Source organism: Coenobita brevimanus, chromosome 30, assembly GCF_032717465.1.
Source record: "Coenobita brevimanus isolate Jiangsu-jjx chromosome 30, ASM3271746v2, whole genome shotgun sequence".
NCBI classification, from domain to species: domain Eukaryota; kingdom Metazoa; phylum Arthropoda; class Malacostraca; order Decapoda; family Coenobitidae; genus Coenobita; species Coenobita brevimanus.
Window position 1 is genome coordinate 42,357,422 of NC_136983.1, and position 22,474 is coordinate 42,379,895.

The 22,474-nt window shown below is 41.0% G+C and overlaps 1 protein-coding gene across 1 annotated transcript in view; it reads left to right on the forward strand.

The window, feature by feature from the left end:
- Positions 1 to 21,177, forward strand: part of l(1)G0196 (inositol hexakisphosphate and diphosphoinositol-pentakisphosphate kinase) — a 475,031-nt gene extending 453,854 nt beyond the window's left edge. The window contains exons 32-33 of the mRNA XM_080268869.1: positions 41 to 247; positions 20,531 to 21,177. Coding sequence (XP_080124995.1) covers positions 41 to 247; positions 20,531 to 21,177 — 854 coding nt within the window. The remainder of the gene's footprint in view (positions 1 to 40; positions 248 to 20,530) is intronic.
- Positions 21,178 to 22,474: the final 1,297 nt, after the last annotated feature.

Genomic DNA, 22,474 nt, shown 5'->3' on the forward strand with positions numbered 1-22,474 from the left:
TGTGTTGCTGAAAGTTGTGTGTTCCCTCTGCCTGTAACAGGTTTGGAGGGTCTGGGTGGTGTGCCTTCCATCCGTCCCCTGGAGACACTACACAATGCACTCTCCCTCCGACAATTGGATGCATTCCTGGCCAAGATGGCCTTGGCCCAGTTTCGGACCCCTCTCTCCTCCCCTCCCAAGATGCCGTCAACACCAAGGTACCCAAGATCTCAGCCGCCTCCACTCGGCCTCCAGTCACCATCATCCAGTAAGTGGTCAAGGGATTCCTCTCTTGAGATCATGTAGCAAAGCCAAGACACCCATAGGGACATGGCTGTTATTTGAAAAAAATGTAAATTGTGATTACTTAATAAGCTGCCCCACCACTTTAGTGCTAAACACTGACTCAAGTAACATGAAGGTAGAGCTTGTGGTGAGCTAGGAAAGTACTGTAACATAGATCTAACCTGGCTAGTCATAGCATTTCTTAGTGAGAGAGTGTTGTCTTAATAACATTGCTCATTTTAATGAGGAATTTGAATTATGAACTCTATTTTCTTATTCTGTTATACTTTTAACATATGTATTGTTCCAGTTATCGCAGGTCACTTACGTCATGTCTGTCATTTTGTGTGTCCAGTTTATCTAATCCATCCTCAGTAGAGTATGTCACCTGCCTTTGTTGCCCCTTTCATACATACTGTACAGCATCAGTCATCAAGAAGTCTATCTCTTTTTAAACATATATATATATATATATATATATATATATATATATTTATATATATATATTCACTCCACGTACTGTACTTATTTCCCCAACCACATGTTAAGTGAGATGTGTTTGTCAGCACAGACTCTTGCACTGTGTGCATAGCAGATGCCATCAGGACACTGAAATGAACTGAGGGTGAAAAGTATAACTGATAACAGGAAGTGCATGTGAAGGACAGATATTGCCCACAACCACCCTATATTTCTACATAATACTAGAGTAATGTAGAGTACGGTAAGATCTCGCATCTAACGAGTAATAGGTACCAAAAAACACTTGTTAGATGCGAATACATAAATATATGGGGAAAATTATAATAGGTAAAAAAAAAAATGGACTAAACCCCTATATTGACCCTATTTTAACTCATTATGTAAGTTATTGGCATTAATTTAAGTCATATAAACCTACATAGTGATATAAAGTATAAAATAAAGAAGAAATAATGAGGATAACTCACCTGTGAGTGATGAATGAGGTGCGTGGGTAAGATAAAAGGTGGTATCCGAGGTGGGAAGGGAGGCAACTGGGCCACTTCTCCTCCCTCCCCCTCACCTACACCACCGCCACCACCACCACCCTCCTTCCTCGTCTCGCTCTCCACTGCCTCTTGCAATGCCTCCACGAGTTTTGTTATCTTTTCATCTGAATTTTTTTTTCCTTCCCAACAAATCCAGAGAAGCCATCAGGAATGTCACCAAGAAGATTCTCTATGTTCTCATCATCATCACTTACAGTCTCTTGTCCTTCATTTCCTTTGAGATTTGCCACAACTTCCCCAAGCTCACAGCATTTGTTTAAATATTCTGTGATAACTGTTTGTCCTCTTTCATTCACTTTCTTTGCATAGGTTTCATTGAGCTCCTGGTTTAGTTTCTGTAGGCTGTGTGAGGGGAGGGTGGATGCCAATGATGTCACTCACTCAGCCAAGGTGGCAGCAGATTTGAACTGCACGCCGGAGATTTTTTTCGCTAGATTCAAAACATCCTCGTTAGATACAAATATGGGTAGAGGTCCAACAGTGTCGTTAGATGCAAGATCACACTGTACTCTGATGGTTAAAATATTTTATAATTCCACATTACTGTGGTTAAAAGAGGAAATTTTTAAATGGCTACATCAAGAGTATCTATTTGAAGGCTTTTGTAATTATGGTTTTTATAGTTAATGCTGTTACTAAAAGTTATCTTTTATTTAGTAATTTTGTTAAGATCTTGTATTAGAAACTGAAGTGTATTATGTCAAAACACTACGCACGGTGACAATGAAAATTTCATGAACGTATATATGTGTACTAGAACTTTTGCAAGGAGATGTTTCTGAATGATTTGTACATTTGTGAGCTTTACAAAATGCCTAAAACCTCAGATCTCCACTTCCCCAGTTTTGAGGACCCAGAAACAGTGCATTGAAACCAGTTTTACTTAACTCAAGCTTACTTACTTTTAGGGAGAATTCACAAGATCATACAACCATAGCACTTTACATTCCCTGTTTGCTCAAAGCTCCATAACACTTCTCAATCCTTGTTTGCTCAAATATTTTCCTTCCAACATAATCCTCATGTGTAAGGTAAAAAGGACATATTTTAAGCATTCTAGCACATTTATAAACTCACAGAACAATGTATAAGAGGAAAAAATAGTAGACACAACCTTCCCCATTTGTCATTTTGACCCCTGCCTACGCCACCTTTGCATCCTGTAAATAATACCTCATTTATGTGTGACATATTTAAGGTAAATTATATGGAGAGCAGACACCTTAAATTTTCCAGTTTACAGGGTTTGGGAATTCTTCTGACAAACTTTTAGGATATAAGCAACTGGACTAATGAAGTATAAACCTCTTAGTAAGCATTGTCATAAACTGAATCAGTAATGGGATGAAGACCTTTAATTCTGCCAGTAAGCTTAAACCTGACCTGAGATAAAAGTACAGTAAACTCTAAATTATCTGCAATAATTCAGCCAAGCCATACACTGAGTAACGTGAAACACTGGATATTGCATAATATCCCCATCGGCTCAACATTCGGCATCGAGCCGGGTATTGCATTACTGCCTGTCTTGACCCTATGTCCTAAAAATTTTCCCTTGAATAAAAGATGAAAGTAAAGCACAATATACCAGTACAATAAATTAATGATACAGTACACTAGTATAGTAATACAATTCTCTTTGGCTGCTGTTTATGAACTGGTTGATACACCTCAGTGCTGGATGTTGCTTAAAACCGCCAGTTACGTCTCGTTTTGGTGCTGGATATTGCTTAAATTTACTGGATATTGTTTTAGTAGAGCCAAGCCAGCAGCGCCAGATATTACGATGACGGATAATTGAGAGTTTATTATGATGGTCAGGTGTCTGAACACTGGTTCCTTCCTCTTCCCTCCCTCTATTTTGACTCAGACAAATGATGACCGTGTGCTACACAGCAGGCTATGAAACCATATGGTGAAAGGTGCTGTGTACTGATATGGGCTATGAAGTGGCTCTATGTCCTAGGAGTGAATGAATGAAGCAGATACAGAGTTGTAATACAAAACAACAGTATGAAGAGGAACCGGTCTCAGTATTTTGCATTCATTACAGAGCAGATTATCACTAATTATTACATGTTTAGCTCTAATGATCTAGGTTAATGTAACAATACTTAACTGTCTCATACACTATAATAATGAAGTTCGGATCTCACCATATTAATTACAAGGATGAGAGGAGTAGAAGTGATGTTTGGAGAGAGAGCACAGACTTTGGCATCCCTTCTTACCTCAACAAGCCTTGCAATCATCATTACTAATCCTGGACATACTTCTTGCTAAGCTGTGGCTATATTTGAGCAGAAATTTGCTAATACTGTATGTTGTTAAGCACATTAAAACTAATCATTATCTAATTCTGATACCTTTGAGTATGAAGAATGTTAGTGCTGTTGAGGCAGTGGTGGAGACAGTGTTACATTATTGATGGTGAAGATAGAGTATTTTCCTGTATCATGGCACAATGTATACAAACCTGCTGCTGCTACCTTACTATTGAAGGCATTTATCTCTTTAATACAGTGATTAACCCACCCTGTCCCATTGACGTAAATGTACATCAACCCCTATATGCACGAACAGTGCCATTGACATACATGTACGCGAGCGATTTGAAACATTTGCCAAAATTCAAACATTCAAATTACGTGCCAAAAAATTGGCGGGGATGTTCCTGCGCCTCTCTAGGCCTCACCCGCCAGGTATGAGGCATCACCGCACACCTGGGCCCGTGTGGGAGTGCGCCACGTCAGTCTGATTTTGACAGTGAGTGAGCGAGGATCGTGGTGTGTCACAGCCTAGCCCAGCATGAGATTGACTCTCTCCTTGAGGTGCCCTGTGATGGGAAAAGTGATTCCTCATTAGATGACTATGTGGCTGACAGGGATTATGTTCAGCCAGACTCTAAATCTAGCAGTGATGAAGAAGTTCCATCCCAGGAAGGCGAAATATATGAAGGTGACGTCGTTTTCCTCCCAGGCACCCAACCACCACCACCCCTTCCCACCACCCCTTGCCGTCCTCGATCGTATGATGATTCCTCTAGTGAGGATGAGCATCAGGAGGATCCAGGTGCTAAATACACTGCCAAAGTGAGTAGGATCCCCCCATAAAGGGCCGAAAGCCAGGAAGGAATTACAAACTAAAAAAGTACAAAATGAATAGTGCATTGTTTTGCACACGTGGGGCAAAACAATGCACTATTCAGGCCTGTGTCACCTCAGCCCAGCACCTCAGGCACACATGACCTTCCGCGTGGAAATTCCCCATTTCAGTGCTTCCTCCTCCTTTATTGGTAGTGTAGAGATGAAAGGAAAGGGGAAGGGGAAAGGAAAAGGGAAAGGTAGGGGGGAAAAAGGTGATAGTCTGGAGAAAGGTGAGGAGGAGGGAAATATTCCTCAGGTGACCTCCGGTTTTCCTCCTCATCCTGACGATGGGAACGGTGATGGCGACAGTGGAGATGGTGAAGCAGAGGATGAAGTGTCATGGGGATGGGAGGATGGGAACAATTTTGTTCCCATTCACCAACCATTTACTCGTGGGGACATGGCAGGCTGTACTGTCGCCGAGTTGAATCAGTCCTCTAGGAGGATTAATTTCTTCAAAAACTTCTTTACAAATGAGTTGATTCTCAGAATCTACATACTTTCAAACATGTATGCAGCATTCTGCTGTGGCACAGCCCCACAAACACCCCATAGCCAGCTGTACCTGTTCTTGGCGTTAGTTCTATTGATGGGACATTAAAAAAGAATCAATTGCCATCATACTGGGCTGTGGACTCCCTTATGTCAACACTCTTCTTTGGAGGAGTTATGGGGTGAAATAGATTCCAGTACATTCACAGCCGGCTTCATTTTTACAGTACTGAGGACCCCAGCAGTGTAGGCAACACCAACAGGATGCGCCAAATTCTCCTAGTATGTAATCACCTGAGGGCATGATTCTTATCCTCTTTCTCTCCATACAGAGACCTGGTCATAGATGAGAGTCTTGTGTTATGGAGGGGGAACACTGCCATCAGGCAATATATCTTAAGCAAAGGACACCGCTTTGGGTTCAAAATTTTCATCATGTGTGACTGCAGACCGGGTGTGTGCAGGACATACAGTGGTCCTGTACACCAGTGCACAGATGGAAATTACAGAAGATAGGACTGTCGGTTTGTCTGGTGCAGTTGTGAAAACAATGATACAGCCGTACCTTCATCATGGGCACGTCCTATGCCTGGACAACTGGTACACTAGCCCAGTACACTAGCCCTGCTTGGTATTTGCAGCAGCAAGAGACTGGCATCTGTGGTATAGTGACGAGACATGGGCAGCACATGGTACAGGTGGGCAGGAAACTGGCAAGGAAGAAGGTAGTGTTTTATCAAGCTAATAACATCCTCACCACAACCATGAGGTAAACCTCCTTTCGACAGTTCATCGCCCCCTGATGCATATCACAAGGACCATTGATTACCGTAATGAAAAATGTGTGCACATCTGGAAGCCTGAAGCTATGATTGATTATAATATCAATATGCGTCAGGTAGACCAGTCGAATGCAGTGATATCGAGCGTTGAGTGTGCCAGGCCGACAATGAAGTGGACAAGAAACTGCTCCTTCACCTGCTGGATGTAACAGTTTTGAATGCCATGCTTTACACTCAGCTTCAAAGAATACAACACCCTACTCCACTTCTGAACTATGTGGTGTGTGCAATAAATGACGTAAGTGAAACGTACATAATTGAAAATAATATGTAATGATAATTATCTCATAAGTAAGTGTAATATGATAAGAAACTAGTCATCGTCATCATCATCATCCGGACCTCCTTTCCCACCCAAGGGCAGGGTGAGGAGTAGCAGTGTCCAGACAGCATAAACTTACCCAATCCAAATAGGCCACACTTCCATTCACTCAGCATTCAAGTCCCCTGGCTGTACCGGATACGCCAAAAACATTCACCACATTCTGCAGCTCCACACAAACGTATCCAATTGAGTCAATCCGGATGCTGCCATGCTCACAAAGGGTGCCAAAATCCCTGATCATGCACTTCTCCTTACAACGTTCATCCAGCCAGCTTGACCTCTTCTCAGTTCCCTAGCCTCACCAACTTCCAAACCTCTCTTCCTCAAACACTTATCCACCATATCTCTCCACCTTCTCCTTGGCCTACCTCACCTCCTCCCTTCTTCAAATTTGCTCAGGTATACCTTTTTCACCACTCTATTGTTATCCATTCTTTCCACATGACCATACCATCTCAGGACACTCTCTTCGATTCTGGTGTCCACCGACTTCCTCACTCCACACCTTTCATGAATCACATTATTTCATATCCTATCCACCCTCTGTACTCCACATACATTTCTCAGCAGTCCCATCTCCACTGCTCTTACTCTTGACTTTTCATTTTCATGCCACACCAAAGTCTCACAACCATAAGTTAGGGTTGGCACTAACACTCCCTCATGTAAGCCTTATGCAGCTGCAACACTCAAACCTCTGTTTCTTATGAAGGCCTTCATTGCACCAAACTAAGAAACTAGTGTTAGTGTCATCAAGTGAAGTATAATAAGTTACCCATGTATGTGTGCATGTGCGAGAAAACTTACTAAGTGAAAGGACACTGCACAAATATCTTGCTGTGCGAGAAACGAGAATGGTAGTGCATTGAGCGTATGAGAAAATATGCTATGTGAAATGACACGGCGCGAATATCTTGCCTTGCGAGAAAAGAGAATGGTAGTGCGTTGAGTGTGCGAGAAAAAACACCAAGAGTCCATAAACTATGAAAAGAAGTATAAGTTATGTGGAAAACAAATATAATATACAGTATAATACGTGTAGGCACAGACTTTCTACCTCAGAAACGTAGAAGAAGAACTATTACGAACATTATATGGGCAATCCAACTCACTCACTCGCTTGTCATAATGGGCAAATATACAGTACATAACTATGCTTGGGAACACTTCCTGTATCATCTGTATACCCGACAAGAGTGTCCTTGGCTTAACTAGCATAGTTACCAATGAAAAAAATGCAGAGCTTCTGCCTCCTCATGCTTTGTGGCGGCAGTGAAGTCTATCAGCGTTACTCCGATGTTTTCAGCCACTTGCTCAGGGAGAATCGACCTCAAAATCAACCTAAATGGCTTCTGTGAGTACTTTTATGGTTGTTCTCCTTGGTTTCTCATCATTTCTAACCTATCTATCAAAAAAAAAAAAAAAGTCAAAAATTGGCTAGCACCACAGCTCCATGAGGGTCCAAAGCCTGCCGGCATGCGGCAGGTTAATGACAGGCTTCTATGCTTGACTAGTCCTGATGATGATATCCTGGGAGTTTATTGAGAGGGTTCCAGACCCTGTATATCAACCCAGACACTGGGGGGGGGGGGGAAAACATAATGTTGCTCTACATCTGCATAAGTTAGTTTCAGTGAAAGTCCTGTAGCCCTAAAAATAAATAATAAATAAATTAATAAATAATAATACCTGTAATAATAACAGTATTAATAATAATAATAATAATAATGATAATAATAATAATAATAATAAAGAGTTTCCTCACCCTGCCTTGGGTCAGAAAGGAGGTCTTTATGATAATGATGATGATAAAGAGTTATAATAATAATCATCATCATCATCATCATCATCATCATCATCCAGACCTCCTTTCCCTTCCTAGGGCTGGATGAGGAGTAGCAGCGTCAAGACAGCCAGAGTGTTCCCAGTTCAGTGGGCCATGCTTCCATTCATTCATCATTGAAGGCCATGGAATCCTGGCTCCATCTGATAAGCCAAAAGGTTTCATCATGTACAGTAACTTCATATATACCTATCTGATAGAGTCAGTCCAAACACTGTCACGTTGAAAAGGGGTGCCAAATCCCTGGTCATGTGCTTTTCTGCACAAAATTCATCCAGCCCTTCACCAATTTCCATACTTACCTTCATCAAACACTCATCCACCATATCTCCATCATTTTGGCCCATCTCTCCTCCTTCCTTCATCAAATTCTCTCAGATCTACCTTTTTTCACCACTCTATTGTCATCCAATCTCTCCACATGACCATATAATCTCAGTACTCTCTCTTTGGTTCTGGTGTCCACAGACTTCCTCACTCTGCATCTTTCATGATCCACATAATTCCATATCCTATCCACTCCCTGTACGCCACATACATTCCTCAGCAGTCCTATCTCCACTGGTCTTACTCCTGACTTTTCATTTTCATGGCACACAATTGTCTCACACCCGTATGTTAAAGTTGGCATTAACACTCCTTCATGTAAGCCTCGTGCTGCTGCCACACATAAGCCTCTGTTTCTTTTCAAGGCCTTCATAGCACCAGCTAGTTTCTTTCCTTGTGTCACTCTACTTTCCACTTCTTTTGCACATTTTCCTCTTTATTCTGTCACTGTACCCAGTTATAAAATAATAATGATAATAATAATAATAATAATAATAATAACAACTATCTATCTATCTATCTATTGCCAGACACCATAATCCCGTAAAGGGTGGCCATTTGACACTGAGTTAGTTGTTTTACAGGGAGGGGCACCAACCCTCCACCAACCCACTTGTTGACACATAGGGAGCACGTATGGTTTGGTTATATGGTTACCACCCAGTGTTGTAAATGGTTTCTTGGCTAACAGGAAACCATTTGGCTTGTCACTCAATGTAAAGCCACCAGTAAAGGAAAGAAGAGGAATAAGAAGTGACAGGAAAGATGGGAGAAATAGGAAGAGAGGAGGGCAGGCACAGAAAAGAATGATAAAAGCTAAGGAAGTAGGCAGCACTACATCAAGTGACACTGTAATAATAATAATAATAATAATAAATAATAATAATAATAATGATAATAATAATAATAATAATAGTAATAATGCAGTAAGAATAATGATAATAATAATGTAAGTTTTCAGTGCCTTTGCCTAAAAACTCAGTTTTCTCTTATAAATCATATACTGTATATATATATATATATATATATATATATATATATATATATATATATATATATATATAGAGAAAACTGTGTGTAACATGCTATTTTTGCTTATTCTTTTCTGTGATACTGTATGGTATCATCATACATAGGCAGCTTGTGGCTGGTGGCTGGTAATTTTATTGGGTGGTGGTGTTATGTGATGCTGACCTTAATATGCATCATACATTCATAGTTGGCCAGACTCTCCTAGCAGACTGACTTGTGATGTTTGTCCCCTGTACACACACTTTTCTAAACCCTACAAGTTTTTATTGGTGGTCTGTTTCATCATAATGACTTGCCAGATGTGCTTTGGATATGATTAAAAGCTCCTTCTTGCCCAAGTGCCAGGGGGCTGTCTCTTCCCTTTCAGGTCCACAGTGGGGGACCTAGGGCACCATGGTTACAAGTATGTGCCAAGGTGAGACAACATTTACCTGGTGGTGGTACAGTGGAAATCACCCTGGTTCTCATCTAAAAGTTCAGGTTTCAGTTCCCAGCACAGTACTGTATTTGGAGTATGTTAGTGCAGAACTTGTGTATGAAGAGGATTTCATGTACGTGATAAAGATTTTACCATGCAGTGAGAATTTTATCATGAACAGCCACGCATGAGTCATCATCATCATCGTCATCATCATCATCATCATCATCATCATCATCATCATCATCATCATCATCATCATCATCATCATCATAACCCTAATACCTGCCTAAGAGATGGAGTGAGGTAGTATCAAGAAATAGAGAGCAAACACAGAAGTAGGAGAAGAGTCAGCTGTCATGCTCAGTTAATTAACCTGTTGAATTCGGGTGACTTCATTTTTAGTTTGTTCTTGTTGCTATCATACAGTTTTATGCAGATTAAGAATGTCCTCTCATACAGAAGGAGGGGGAGGGGGTTGCTTATGGCTATATCTAACCCTCTTATTTAAAGAATCTGTCCCACAGAGAATGAAAATGTTAAGGAGATAACAAGAATGAAGTTAAAAAGGCTTCCCTCGGCTCAGTGGATTAATTGTTGTAAATCAGGTGGCAGCACTAATGCCAGTCAGTCTCTAAAGTCTGTGTAAGTGGAGATCTGAATATAAAATAAAAATTTCTTGATAGTTTTCATGTTGCGTTAGTCATATAACGCGCTAACATGCTGCAGTTTGAGTGGAATGAGGTACATATTTGAGTCAGAACTAGTCACCTTCAGTAACTTAGAACATGGAATAATTTTGCTATGTTGCTTCACAATTAGTATGGTATAATCTATTAATGATAATGTAACAGCTGGTACCTGGCAGTTTGCATTATAGGCAACTTAGATATTACTGTCACATTGTCTTTGCATGTTAAAGTTATACAGTAATGCAGAACTTATTTAGTGAGTTTATTTTGGTTTTTCGTTCATGCTTTCAGGCAGTCTTTACAGTCCTCAAAAGACTGATACATTCCTGTCCATGAAGTGTATGAAGTGAGTGAGTAACATCAGGGAACTACCCTCTCATTCCTTACATTTATTCCTCTTCTCTCCTCATTCATACTTCTTACTTATCATTCTGAAACTGTAGTTTAATTGCTGTATTCTGTAAAAAATAATAGCTTATATGCAACATATTAGGAAAAATAAATTCATATTTACAAATAATAGGATGCAGACTTTTAAGCTGTCTGTATCCACTACAAAATGCAGTTGTTACTACTGTAGTTGTGGCCCCAAGCTCATCTGGATGTGAATCTGGTGGACTATAAGAAACTGACTACTGTACTTTAGCTGGCTGTTTCTGGGGATCCTCTGATGAGGGTATGTAGAAGGACTGTAGAGTTGGAGAGGTGCTGGTGGGGGATGCCTTCCTTCTGTGGCACTGTTATAACTAGGAAGCTCCATTGTCCATTTATACAAACATCCCTCAGTTCCTTCTTTGTCCTTTGATGGGAGGACGCAGGACTGCAGAAGGGCAACCTCAGCATGTGGTTCACCAGTTTCACATTCAGATTCAAATGAGCCTGGAGGTGCAACAACAACTACAACAACAGAGTTGGAGGACATACATAGGCTCAGTGCTGGTGACCCTGCTATGTAGTTAAGAAAGTGAAACTGTTCTCTTTGCTGCTCTGAGAATGAGATCCTCTGGTGTCTTCTGTCTTTCATGGGAATTCTCCTCATCTCAGCTGGGCCACCAAGCTCCATGGTGGTATATTAAGGCATCAGCGTCTTGTCATTTAGGTAGCAACGATTGTGTAATCGGATGCATATTTGATTTAAGCATATTGGGTCCCAGGTTTAATACCTGTGCCAACAATGAGATCCCTGGACAAGATCTCTGTACCTAAGCCTGTTCGCAGTGGAACTCAGGGACCTGGATATGTAAATAAATGGTTGCACGTCTTAGTGTGGGGTAATGTTTGTTGGGTGCTTTCCTTGTCAGTTACACATTCACCTGCAACAGGTGTTCTGTGCTGTATTCTTATTGGCTTAGAAGCTTTTATAAACATCTCTTCTTCAGTTGTTATATGGCTCTTATGCCTTTTGTTCTCTCCTTTCTGTTATATATTATCAGTTTGTTTATATATATATATATATATATATATATATATATATATATATTTATATATATATATATACGCCTTGGTTCCAATTAATGCGCCTGTTTGGTGAATGTGTGAGTGCGTGCTCTTTGATATCGCACTAATTGTTAAATATAACTTATGGGGAAAACATCATTCGGTGGATGAGTGACTCCAGCATTAGGGGTTAAACTTTTAAACACTGATAATTACCCTAGTACTTAATAACAGTATACAGTACATCCCCCCAGTTCGTGCCTATATGGACGGCAGAGGACGTCACGGACTAGGAATTCGCGTACTGTGTATACGTAAACTTATGGGAAAAATTACATATGGGGGGCACCCCCCTTCATGGGCAACCCTTGAGACGCCTTTCAGACCTAAGTATTGTACTATACAGGGAAACTATCTATGACATATTACGTAAGATAAAGTAAACCAACAAGATTATGGCTTTACCAGGTAAATCAACAAGGTTATGGCTTAACTAAACCAACAAGAATATGGCTGCTCACCTTTACCCGTTATCGCTTCTTGCGGGGGCAATGTTGCGCTCTCGGGGCAACCTCAGATTTGAGCCACTTTTCGCTGCCTGTCTTGCTTACAAGGAGTTCACTTTGCGTACTAATAAAAAATACACACACACACACAAAAATGTCCTTGCGTACAAGGAGGATCGCGTACTCAGAACTCACGTACTGTGGGGATGTACTGTATGTACATACACACGTGTACACATACGCTTCCTTCATTTTACCGCGCATCAGTTTCTTCTGCTGTACTAAGTTGATTAGGGTTGAGCAACATGAACCTTACACCAGATTCACCAAATAATAAATATTTTCTTAATATTGTAAAGCACTAGAACTGACCAAATTATATATACTAGCTCGTAAATTCGTCTCCACCTACACCCCCTGTGTCCCAGCCCCCCCACACGCATCTGTTTCCCCCCAGGGACCTGTTCTCTTCTTGAGAATGTTTCCCTTATGGACCTACTTTCCCCATTTACCAACTTTTGGTCATAGTTTCCATGTGGACTTATTTTCTCCCAAGGACCTGCTTTTCTTTATGGACCTGCTTTCACCATGGACCTATTTTTGCGGTGGATCTAGTTTTCCCTTAGGCCCATTTTTTTCTCCTTGAACCTCTTTTCCATCCATTGGCCTATTTTTGACCATTTTACATTTTCCTCATTGGACCTATTTTCCCCAGTGGGAAACACTGACTTGGCATGTGGACCCATTTTCTTCTGTTTACTTATTTCTCCATATGAATCTGTTTTTACCCGTTGGATCCTAGTTCAATCATGGGCCCATTTCCTCAGGGATATAGATCCTGTAGCTTTGTCTTCCCACATGGACCTACTCTTATCATGGGTTTTATCACTTCAGGGACCTATTTTCCCACTACCTATGTACCCACACTGCCTACTAACCCACCCACTCATCCTGCCTACCCATACACTTGCCCTGTTCCATTCCACCCCACCAAACCCACCCACCCACCTCGCTCACACTGGCCATTCCTGCCACCCACCCATTTATCCATCAAATAATAATAAGAAGCCACAACTGGATTTCAAAGATTTTGAAGAGCTGTATATTCATATTTGGGAACATTTTACCTCTATAAAACTTGTGATGCAAATGCATAATCATTATCATCATCATCATCCAGACCTCCTTTCCCACCCTAGGGCAGGGTGAGGTGTAGCAATGTCCAGACAGCCCAAATTTACCCAATCCAATGGGCGACGCTTCCATTCACTCATCATTCAAGCCCCTGTAATCCTGGCTGTATTTGATACACAAAAAAAACATTGACCGCATTCTGTAGCTTCACAAAAATGTATCTGATAGAGTCAGTCCGAACTCTGTCACATTAAAAAAAGGTGCTAAATCCCTGATCATGCACTTCTTCTCACAACTCTCATCCAGTCAGCTCAATCTCTTGTCAGTCCACTAGCCTCACCGACTTCCATACCTCTCTTCTTCTCACACTCATCCGCCATATCTTTCCACCTTCTCCTTGGCCTACCTCACCTCTTCCCTCCTTCAAATTAGCTCAGATAAACCTTTTTCACCACTCTGTTGTTATCCATTCTCTCCACATGACCATACCATCTCAGTATGCTCTCTTCGATTCTGGTGCCCACAGACTTCCTCACTCCACGTCTTTCATGACTCACATTGTTATTTAAAGAGCTAATTTATGTGCACTTACCTCTACCCACTGTCCCTTACCTCCACCTGTTGTCCCTTAGCAGCTTTCTTCAGAACTCGACAGAACCAGGTATTGCTTGACTTCTGAATTACAACCAATCAGAGAGCTCTAACCATCGTGCCAGAATTCAGTGAGGATTTAAAATCAGTGCAGTCATGGCTGTTGTGTTGCACATGGTACTTGAACCTTTGCAAATAATTAGGGGGTTTAATGAGGACCTGGAGGCTAATTTATAATTTCCCAAGTATGAAATGAAATACTGTATAAATATTAGGGAGGTCTGGGGGCTTTATCCCCCCTCCCCCTCTCCAGTTAGGTGTCTATGGAAGTATAGTGTAAGGTCTCTCATTTGAATGCTTAGGTATTGGTTTGGTTGAGTGGGATCTGGATAGGTTAATACCTAAAACATTGTGTTGTAAATGCCTTGCAATTTAATATTTTGGCAGTGAAACTGTACTTTTTAAATGTTTTTTTGATGCTGTTTGTTCAGTTTTAATACACTGTAGATTCATATTGCAAATTACCCTGTTTTTTCCCATCACCACAACCACTAGGATAAGAGGTATCATAAATAGCCAACAAACTATTTCCAATAGAAAAGACTGTCAGAACTGAACAAATGTCATAAAATAGCATCAGATAAGCATATCTTCGCTGCTGAAATCACATTGTTCGTTTCATTTTTAAGGCTCCAACATGCTTGCATGCGTCGGCCTTGGTCACCTAATGGCGGCTGTCCATGCTGCACGATCTGTTGCAGCCTCCCTGTTCAGTCCCTTAACCCTGAGGTCACACTTAATGACCTCGTCCCATGTCTTTCTCGGTCTACCCCTCATAACCCCACCCCCAGTATTAACACTTTTCACCTTCCTCACCCAATTATCATCCCCCATCCTCTCCACATGTCCAAACCATCTCAATCTACCTCTCCTCATCACAACACCAATACACTCCAGTCCCATCCTACCTCTCAACTCTTCCATCGTAAATCCAGCCCCCCCAGACCTTGCGCGCAGGGACGCACTACACATCCACCAAATCATTGTCATTTCTGTATGTCTGAGCCTGCGAATATCCTCCTCCTTTACTGCCCAGGTCTCACTACCATACAGCATTACACTCCTAGCACATGCTACATACAAAGTCCCTTTAGCACGTAGGGATTGTCCTCTAAATGTCAGGAGAGGCAAGAGCTCCCTGAACTTCTTCCAACCACTTCTCACCCAAGCCACAGAGCTAGCTCCAGCCCCACCTCCAGCACACAACATGTCTCCCAAATAACAAAACTCATCCACACACTCGAGAGATTCACCAGCAAGTTCAATCCTTTCACACCTGACAATCTCCACCTGCTCTCCCCGTCACACCGTACACATAAGATCAGCATTATCTCGCAGTCTACCTCTGATACCACTACATCTCATGTGCACCCATTTATCACGAACACCACACAAGATGGAATTACTTCCCACGCCCTTGTGGCAAACTGCACATGGCCACTCTCCCTTGTCTTTGACAGTACCGCCATCAACCCTAGATATCATCACTTTTGTTTTATCTGCATTTACCCTTAAGCCCTTGTGCCCCATACCATCTCTCCACTTCCTAAACCTTTCCTCCGCCTCCTTTTTGTTCTCTGCAATCAACACCAAATCATCAGCATACAACATCTCCCACGGGAGTCCATTTCTGAAGTCACGTGAGAGGGCTTCGAGTACCATGATAAACAACATGGGACTCAAAACTGACCCCTGATGCACACCAACGTTCACGGAAAACTCATCACTCAAATCTTCATTTGCTCTTACCTGGGTGTGAGCACCCACATACATAGCCATAACCACCTTAACCAGCCACTCCTTCAAGCCAAGCTTTCTCATTGCCCACTTAACCACCTCTCTAGGGACTTTGTCAAAGGCCTTTTCCAGATCAACAAAAACAAAATACAGATCCCATTTCTTACCAATATATTTTTCCTGAAGCTATCAAACTATGAATATGGCATCAGTGGTCCCCCTACCCGGCATAAACCCAAACTGCATCTCATCAATATTCACTCTTTCTCTAATCATACCTTCTAAAACTCTCTCCATTACCTTCATTATCTGATCTATAAGCTTTATACCTCTATAATTTCCCCTTTCCAGGGCATCATCCTACCCTTTATACACATTTACAATTACACTCTTCAGCCAATCATCTGGGACAACACACTCATAAATAATCCTATTTATCAGGTCAGTGACTAACCTCACCCCTATATCTCCTGAGGCCCTCAGCACATTTCGGCAGTCAATCCAGACACACCTGCTGCCTTCCCCACCTTCATCCTGCCTATTGCCTCACCCACAGTAGCAGCATCAATCAAAGGCCAACAATCAACATTGTTTTATTCTATCTATCTGTTGCCAGATGCCATAATCCTGTACAGGGTGGCCATTTGCCTCTGAGTTATTTGTTTTACAGGGAGGGGCACTAACCCTCCACCAACCCACTTGACACGTAGGGAGCATGTATGGTTTGGTTATATGGTTACGACCCAGCGTTGTAAATGGTTTCTTGGCTTACAGGAAACCATTTGGCTTGTCACTCAATGAAAAGCCACCTGTAACGGAAAGAAAAGCATTTTAAGTAGTGACAGGAAAGATGGGAGAAATAGGAAGAGAGGAGGGCAGGCACAGAAAAAGAATGATAAAGGCTAAGGAAGAAGTAGGCAGCACTACATCAAGTGAGTGGAAGAATGTTCGCCACCACCTACCGAAAATCAACATTGTTGATTCTGCTAAATGTTAACCCATCCACCGACCACCCTACCCAACTGGCCACCAAGCTCCATCTGATGACCTGCAGATATACAGAGAGAGAGAGAGAGAGGGGGGGGGCACAGCTACAACTTTTACAGTTAAAATTCATTTAAAACTTCAGGTCCTATAACAACAATTTCCCCATTGAAATTTTCAGCTTTGTTATTACAGCCAGATTCCAGTTTTTTTGGAAAAGGCAGTCATCATTGCAATTCTTTACCTTGGCTGACTACCCAAGCAATACGTCATCATTTAGACCAGCATTATTACTTTGCACCCTATAAGATATCATGGAAAGGCTCTTCCTTAAGACTATCACTTTCACCTCCCAATCTCCAAGTTGCAGCATGAATTTCAGGCCAGAAACCTAATCACCACACACATTTCTAAACTGATCTGTGAAAATCAATAGCCTGGGCTTCTTCTGTCAGCCTATTTTGTGTGTGTTAAGTTGTACAGCTAAAGTTGGCTTACAATTAGTGTTACAGTTTTTCTTGGGAGGAGGGGTGGGGACTTTAAAAATTAGTAGATTGGGCTGTTATCACAGGCCTTTAGTGTGTACAAAGCTGCACAGCCAAAGGTGGCTAAGTTACTGTGATTTGGTGTCCTCATACTATGATGAACAGGGGCTGATTCAGACCATGAAGGTTGGTCCTATTTTTTGTGTAAAGTTGCACAGTCAGAAATAGCCGCAGAGACTCCACAAGGTGTGATGCAAAAAGGAAAAATTGATTAGAGCCTTGAAAACTGATACCCTAATTGTGTTTTTACAATGTACAGCTAAATCCGTTAACTGAAATATTGCATTAACAAGATGTAATGTGCTGAGGGGTGGGGACAAGGGAGGAGTGAGGACCTAGGACCTTGTAAATCAATAAACATGGCTTATACCTTAGTTCTGTTATATGTTCAAAATTATATTACCAATGTTAACCTGGTTATAGAGATAGGGCAATCACAAGCTTTGATGTGTAGGAGGCAGGGCTTTAGAGACAGGGATATTAATGGTACCAATATACCAACCAGAGGTTGAGGCACAAAGGGGTCTTGGAAAACATACCAGGCGCATAACCCAAGGGCTGCAGTTTACTTCACCAAATGCCCAATGGGCAACTGCACCTTACACCATGTGAGTCAGGGTAAAAAATGTCATATTTAAATTTCCTTCATTTCATTTTTGTGTGAAAAGGTAACAAATGATGTGAAGTAGATTGTGTGGTGGCATCTGTACCATTTTATTACCCACTCTCCCTTCTCATGCAGTTCCCCCTGAAGTCTGAATCTTGAATTACTCACCCTGACATACTACTGTAGATATTGGGCTAAAAATTGGCCAACTCATTTTTCAAAATATTTGCTTTTGCCATGCCAAAAACTGACTGTGATGAAAATGAAATGTTCATATTTTTTCTTCACCGAACAAATACACCAGAATTTAACTGCATTATGACAAAACTATGACAGATATTGACTTTATATTAGACTAACACACACTTAAAGACAAACATACACTTCAACATGTTTTCTTTTATTTCACGGAAGTAATATTGGTTTCTGACAGTGTTAGAAAATTTATTTGTTTTTATTTATTTATTTTTTTTCAACTCAGGGGGTCCAAGAAATCCTAATGCTACAGTTTACAGGTTAACAAGTGGTAAATATTCTTTGAAATTCATATGCTAGATCTGGAAAACTAATAATATTTTCACACACAAGGAACAGAGTATGTCAAGTCAGCAATAATAACAGAGGTGGTTCTTTGTTTAGGAAGGGGAGGGGTGAGGAGTACTGTGTTGGTATGGCCAACTGGTTATGTCCATGATATTGATTAGGACCATGCATCCATTGTGAACTATGGAGGGGAGGGAACTGGCACATTAAATTTGATACGCTTAGTGTTTACTATTGAACCTCTTTGTTTGGCCTGGTTGCTCATAGATAATGCTTGCAAGCTGCAGTGCATGATGACAGATCTGTTAGAACCAGCAATGATTTGCCCTACGAAAACCTTGGTATTCTCTACACATCATGGGATATTTATGCTTCAGATCCCTTGAAAAACCTTTGTATACAGTATTGACATAAAATACAGATTAGTGGAAGCATACCATGTCATTAAGCATACCACTTTTACTTATCCTACAATAAATATGGATAATGTGTGCAAAATAACTTTATCATTGGAAAATGGGTGAGGAGAAACAATAAATATCTAAGCAAAAACATCTCTTGATTAATTTACAGTGGTTAGTGAGTGAGCTGTTGTGTTGAAGGCCTATCAACCAAACTAACAATCCTGTTGTCACAACTTTCATTTTTGCTCTTCAATTTGGTCCAGATTTTCATCATCCTGCAAATTATTTCACATAACTCATTGGGAGAAAAAGACTGTACAGTGCCTCTACATCCTTTCCATAATACTTCATCACTAGTATCACACACTGGTGCTAATCTTTTGTTCCAGCTCAGCATTCACGATGATGAGATGGCAGTGTTAGCCCTTAAAGTAAGAAAAAGATTATAGGCCAGACACTGTTGATCTACGTGCCAGTGTTTATATTTTGTTCAGGTACATGTAGCAGGAAAAATATTATTCAACTGTCATTTCATGGACAAACTGACATAATTCTGCTGTTGTGAACATGTGATTGGTGACATTAGAGTATCTTTATGTGCCTCACTGTGGACATAAGCATGATAATCTGTTCCCTGAGGCCCAGCAGTCTTTCTGCATGCCATACACTTTCATATTTTAACACTTTGACTCTAATATCCACCATCTATACTGAATACATGCTAGGACTGTGTCATTCAAGACTGGAGTAATGGTATTAGTGACAGTGATTTTATGACATATTGGCAGGCTTTGTGGAAGATCAGTAGAGTCAGTTTTAACAAAATTCAATTAATCATTGTTCCCTGCCCAGCCTGGTGTCACACACATCCATACTTTCAGGTTGCTGATCACCTCTCTAACCTCTACATTAAAGAGAGATTATACCACTGAAGTTTAGGGGGAAAAAAAAAAACATTTATGCTTACTTGTGTACAGAATGTTGTTCAGTAATCTGATGACATCAGATCGACAAGCACATACGTTTGGAGTAATTCATATCAGCAGTAGTCTGTAGGTGTGTCCAGAGCTAGGTGGAGTCACCAGCTGACTGACCACTGTTTGCCAGCTTAGCTTCCACATTATTAGTCAGTGGTGAAATGATGCAGTAGTTACTAACTCAAAACTAGGGCCTCATTGCATACCTGTTGATTATGCCTTTCATTTTATTTTTATTTTACTGCACCATTAAGTGACTGCTAAGTTCATGCCACAAGTTGTTAGTCACCATTAAAACTATTTTCATTGACACCATGCTTGTAATAACACTGTTCATTAAAATATTATTCATATCATAATATGGTAGTAGTTGCATGGCCAGTGACATGCTGCTGAATATTAAAGATTATATAGTGGCAATAGAGTTGCTATAGTAGCAGCAATTGGTCCAAGGCTTACCATACAGATTAGTGGTAGTGATGCTGCTGCTATCCTACCAAAGCTACCATAATAGTAGTGGCACGAGAGCTTGTTTGATGCTGGGGTGATGAAGGATGGTGTGTGAGGACTGGTGCCCCTCCTTCTGCCCCCAGGTTTTGGCTGGTCGGGTCCTCCATCCTTCGTGTCGTCCTCTGGCCCATCCTCACCCAACATCACTACACTGGAGTTCTTCTCACACCCGCACCGCTGCTTTACCAACATTCCTCCATCACCAAAACCTCTCACCTCTGTCTTTCTCACGGCTGACAACACTCTGAGCAGCACTGGCTTGAGTGAGGAAGGCCACCACTTCACATACACTACCCAACCACCACCCTCCATTGCCACTACCTGTGTTGCTACCAGTACTGTTCCCGCTGTAGGTGACGGAGACCCGCACACTGATGTGGCTGCTGCCGCCGCTTCTAGACTCATGTCACAACTAATCAACCACACCATTCCTCATCACAACCGAGAGTCCACCCCTGGACACCGTAGTGTAGCCGAGCCCAGCATTGGGGATGGAGAGCCTGGCACCTCAGAGTGTGTCTGTGGAGAGACTAGTGACCCTGCTTCACCTTCTGAAGGCTCAGAAAGCTTGGGCTCACACTCACAGACTGAGGTGGCATCCGTAATAGAGCGAGGTGATACTGCCACGCCTGACACTCAAAGTGATGCTCAGGATCTGTCATCCCAGGACAACCCTCAGACAGATTCATTGCCAGGGGGATCAACAAACCGCAGTGCCACCTCAGACTGATAGTGTTCTTTTCTTTAGCTATTTTAATCTTCTAAAATGCTATTCATGTATTGTAATTGTGATTTTATTTTACTGTGATGTATGACTAACAGTGAAGGTATGGTGATGATTTTTTTTTTTTTTCTAAATTGGTGTGTTTGATGTATTAGCTTTTTAAAAGCATGTATGAATTGTTGTGTTAATGCTTCTAAACCATGTATGTGTTTTGTGTTGTTCACTGTGATTAAAACTGATTATTTCAGCTTACTAAAGTTAGAAAACAAAGAAATATATTACAGTAGATTCTGAATATAGTAAGGTACTGTAGTTGAGGCACAGAGGCTTAGGTCAGTCAAGAAAATCTGTGTGATTGCTGGTTATAAGATGAATTATACAGTTCCAAGGTTGAACATCATGTATGGTAAGTGGGTCAAAATGCTTGTTAAACCCCACAAACCAGTGCACTGTATTGTTTATTATATTCTTGCTGCCTTTGGAGAGATGTCAAACTGTGGAAGGGATAATGGAGACTGTTTCTGATCCCATAACTGCAAATAGTATCTCCAGAGCTAAGCAAAATTGTTTGAAGGTGGCAAGACTATGCTAAATATGCATCACTGGACTGAAGGAGTTAGTTAATTCAGAAATCCTTTACTGTCCTAATCCTTAGCTTAGCAACTAGTTTTCAGCTTAACAAAAACAGTCATACCTAAATTGAATTGGAAATTAGCAAGAAATTGCCATCATAGAGTCCTACCTCTATGAATGATGTTGTTAAATTGAGAATCTACTGTAGTGTATTGGCAGCAACAAAGCAATCAGTATTTCTGGGATAAGAAATGGAGGTGATTAATACAGGTATATATTTTAAGAAGACATGATATTGTGCAGGTATGTGTGATTATTTGGTTTTCACTTAAAGTTCTCATCTGAATCAGAATGTTTTTAAAAGGAGGAGGAAATGCCTAAGTGTAAGTTTTAGCATCGTATGAGGTGTATTATCTTACCCTTTTTAAAGGTTCATATTGTCAGTGCCTTTTAGAATATGTTGTGAAAAGAGTAATGTAACTAAGATCATAAATGGTTAAGGAAAGTGATCAAAATGATAATCTTTAGCACATGAATCTTGCCGGCATCCTTTTTTAGGTTTCATCTTGCTGTTATCAGACAATTTTATATTCAGCATGGGAGAGGCCCCTCATATTGAAGGCATTTATTAAGGCAAATACTGTATCTAACCCCTCCAGTTTGAAGTGTCTGACTCATATTGTCAGGAGACAGCAAGAATAAAATTAATAAATCTTCATCAGGCTGAAAA